Source organism: Elephantulus edwardii, unplaced genomic scaffold (genome assembly GCF_000299155.1).
Source record: "Elephantulus edwardii isolate Elephantulus edwardi_28Jun2011 unplaced genomic scaffold, EleEdw1.0 scaffold00009, whole genome shotgun sequence".
Classification (NCBI taxonomy): domain Eukaryota; kingdom Metazoa; phylum Chordata; class Mammalia; order Macroscelidea; family Macroscelididae; genus Elephantulus; species Elephantulus edwardii.
The window spans coordinates 5,992,552-5,995,814 of NW_006399759.1; the positions used below are offsets into that span (position 1 = coordinate 5,992,552).

At 43.8% G+C, this 3,263-nt stretch overlaps 1 protein-coding gene across 1 annotated transcript in view; it reads right to left on the reverse strand.

Moving 5' to 3' along the window:
• CAD (carbamoyl-phosphate synthetase 2, aspartate transcarbamylase, and dihydroorotase) overlaps positions 1-3,263 on the reverse strand; it is a 42,594-nt gene extending 39,331 nt beyond the window's left edge. The window contains exons 1-3 of the mRNA XM_006880697.1: positions 3,140-3,263; positions 2,781-2,920; positions 1,427-1,556 (exon numbers count right to left, since the gene is read on the reverse strand). Coding sequence (XP_006880759.1) covers positions 1,427-1,556; positions 2,781-2,920; positions 3,140-3,221 — 352 coding nt within the window. The 5' untranslated portion in view covers positions 3,222-3,263. The remainder of the gene's footprint in view (positions 1-1,426; positions 1,557-2,780; positions 2,921-3,139) is intronic.

Genomic DNA, 3,263 nt, shown 5'->3' on the forward strand with positions numbered 1-3,263 from the left:
CCATTTCCTTCAAAGCAGCCTGAACTTCCTCCTTCATCACCATAGGCTCTTGCTCATATGTTGTTTTATGAAATTCTTGACTCAGTATATTCCTTCCATCTTCTTTTAATACTTCCGGGATCATTTAACATTCTGCCAAAAGCGTCCTTGATTATAGCAACTTGAGGTTTGAATTTGTTCTTCAGTTCCTTGAGCTTAAGATATGCTGAGCGAGTTCGGCCCTTTTGATTTTCTGACTCCAACTCCTTGGACATTTCATTGTAATATTTTGCTTTGTCATCCCGTGCTTCCTTTTGAAATCTTCTATTCAACTCTTTAGTATCTTGAATTCTGTTGTTCTACAACAGAACAAAAGAGCATGCTAAACGTTAATCAATAGAATAGAGACTGCTGAATACACTGAAGAAAAACAATCTGTCAAAAAGAGGAGTTCTGAGAGTCCAGCATGTTCAGTGTCAGACTGCTAACCATAAGGTCAGTGGTCTGAATCCACCAGCCGCTGTGCAAGATAGGCAGTATCCTCCTGTAAAGATTTACAGCCGTGGAAACTCCGTGGAAGATTAGTTTGTCAAAGAGAATACAAAACACATATGTTAAGGACGTTTATCAAATAAACACAGCCTGAATCTTGTTTAAAGTTGGATTTTAAAAAAGAGCAAAGTGGATAAAATTTGAAGATTGGTTGGCTATTTGGTGATACTGAGAGATTATTTATTTCTTCAAAGTATGACAATGATGTTATTCTGGTCACTATTTTCAAGAGACTCCTTATCTTTCAGAGACAACATCCAAGTATTTGTGGATGAAATGGTTCAAAGCCTGATATCTGCTTCAAAATAATCTAGGGGTGGGAGAGGGAAGTAGACAGGTGAGGATGTGGGGAGGGGGGCTTAATCATAGGGTCTTACAATTTCATGGGTGGTGGGAGGGGTGGATAAAGGAAAGGAGATTTGGTGTGAAAACAATGTATATGAACTTCGTAAGTAAAGTACTATAACACACACACACACACAAAATTTATTTTAAAAGGAAAAAAAATCTAGAGGTGGTGTGCTGAAGATGAACCATGATGACTGTGCTATTTCCCTCTTCCTTTTACATTTCTGAAAACTTCCATCTGAGTGATAGCTCCGTCATCCTCAGATCCCAATCTAAATCAAGCTCCAACAAAAGTCCTAAGACTTAGGCAGCTCTGGTGGCCTAGTGGTAAGGAGCTGCAACTACAATCGCAGAGGCGCACAGTTCGAATCCACCAGATGCTCTGCTGGGAAAGGAGGGTCAATCTCCTCCTGTAACAGTCAGATCTGATTTGACGCTACACTCACACAAAAATAATAAAAATTTAAAAAAAAAAAAAAAAAAGGCCCAAGACTACAGAAACTTTCTGGAGATCTTTCCACCCACATACTTGTGTGTGTCATCATACCTTGCAGGCCAGGTATGCCATGTTTCTGCAGCCACTCATGCAAAGTACAGGTGGTACTCCAGTGGCTGGGTGTGGGGCAGCACTCACCCACCACCAATCCTGCCACATGGATCCCCGAGGACTCGAACCACTGCAGAGAGGACAGGGTGAAGAGGAGCTCAAGTCTAAGTATCTCCCTATATATTTTTTTCTCCCATTATATGGTCACAGGTCCTCTACTTCAGTTACACTTCACCTCTACCAAACATGTCATAGCTTCCTTTGCCAACAATGTTGTCCCTTGCATTAAATGTTAACACATGGGCTGAACCTTCATTACAGAATCGTGAACTCAAAAGCAAGGTGCCTGATACACAGACAGCATCAGCAGCCAATGTGTACTGGTGCCTGCGAGGTGCCAGGCACTGTTAGAGATGCTAAGGATAGAGCAATCAGTAAGAAAAGACAAGGTCTGTATCTTCACCACAGTTATTTGCTTTGGAGAAAGACACAAATTAGCATGCAAATCAACAAAATGATTATGGAATGTGATTAAAAACAAAGCACCAAGAGACAGGAAGGTGACTGATAGATCACTAAAATAAAAATAAAAAGGGAGTTCTGGTGGCTAGGCTGAAAGAGCCCACTGCTTAAGGGTAGGCCAAGTCTCTCTGGCAGTTAGAATCCACCAGCTGCCCTGAGGTTATGATAAAGATCGCCTTCCTCTCTTCTCCAGGGAGATTCACAGCCTCTTGAAATACGTGAGAGGGTCAGCTATGAATTGGTTTGAACGAGGAAAGCAACGAGGATGCTAAAATGGCAAAACACTGATGAAAGGATGTTTGATTTTAAGACTGCTTCTTATGTATCTGAAGGACAGTTGATAGGCATCTGAAGGCAGATGTTAACAACAATCTGAGCAAAACCGGTTTTAAGGAACACTGTGGCTATGGTGACTTCCATTACTACTTAAAAAAAATAAAAAAAAAAAAAAAATCAAACACCAGCCAACTTTCTAACTCAGAAAGCATCTTGGCCTCCAAATTCCTGAGTAGGAGGAACAATACAACTTAAGTGAATGTCAAGAGGAAATAAAGTTTTCTTACCTAAAGGTAAGTACACTAGAAAAAAAAAAATCTGAAACCATCTATGCCTGCACTACCTGTATTACTCTGCCAGAGTGCTGCTGAATGAACAAAGAAGGAGGGTCTTGAGTTCCCACACACGAGATTATCAAAGTATTTACTAATTTAACGACTTTCTTATTACTTCAGTGTTCATCTCTGTTCTCCCCAGCTTGCACAGCTGAATGCCAATGTCTTAGCCGTTAATTACAGACTTGAAAAAGAATGGAGAGAAAGCACTGGGAATGTACCTTGCTGAGACCAAACTCATCCACTTCATCCGGGGGGATGCCGTAATTGCCTATCAAAGGGTATGTCAGAACCAAAATCTGTGCTTTGTAGGAGGGATCGGTGAGGGCCTCGGGGTAGCCCACCATGCCGGTTTGAAACACTGCAAGAAAGAGGTAGAACACGCCCCCACGAGATAAGAAAGCTCCAGCTGGAGGAGGCTGCCCGGGGCATGGGGGTGGGAAGGGTTGGGTCGGGGACCAGGGCGCCAAAAGGAGAGGAAGGTATGCAGACCGGAAAATGGCGGGGTCTGGGCAGGGGAGACTGGCTGGAAGCGGCATCTGAGTGAGCTGCAGCCGGCAGCCTGCCCAGACCTGCTTACCCACTTCCCCGGCAGCCGAAACAGATGCCCCAAAGGGTTGGCCCCGCAGGACCGATCCATCCTCCAACACCAGGGCCGCCATGGGAGCGAGGCTCGCGCTCCGAGGCAGGGTCGAGCACGGCCA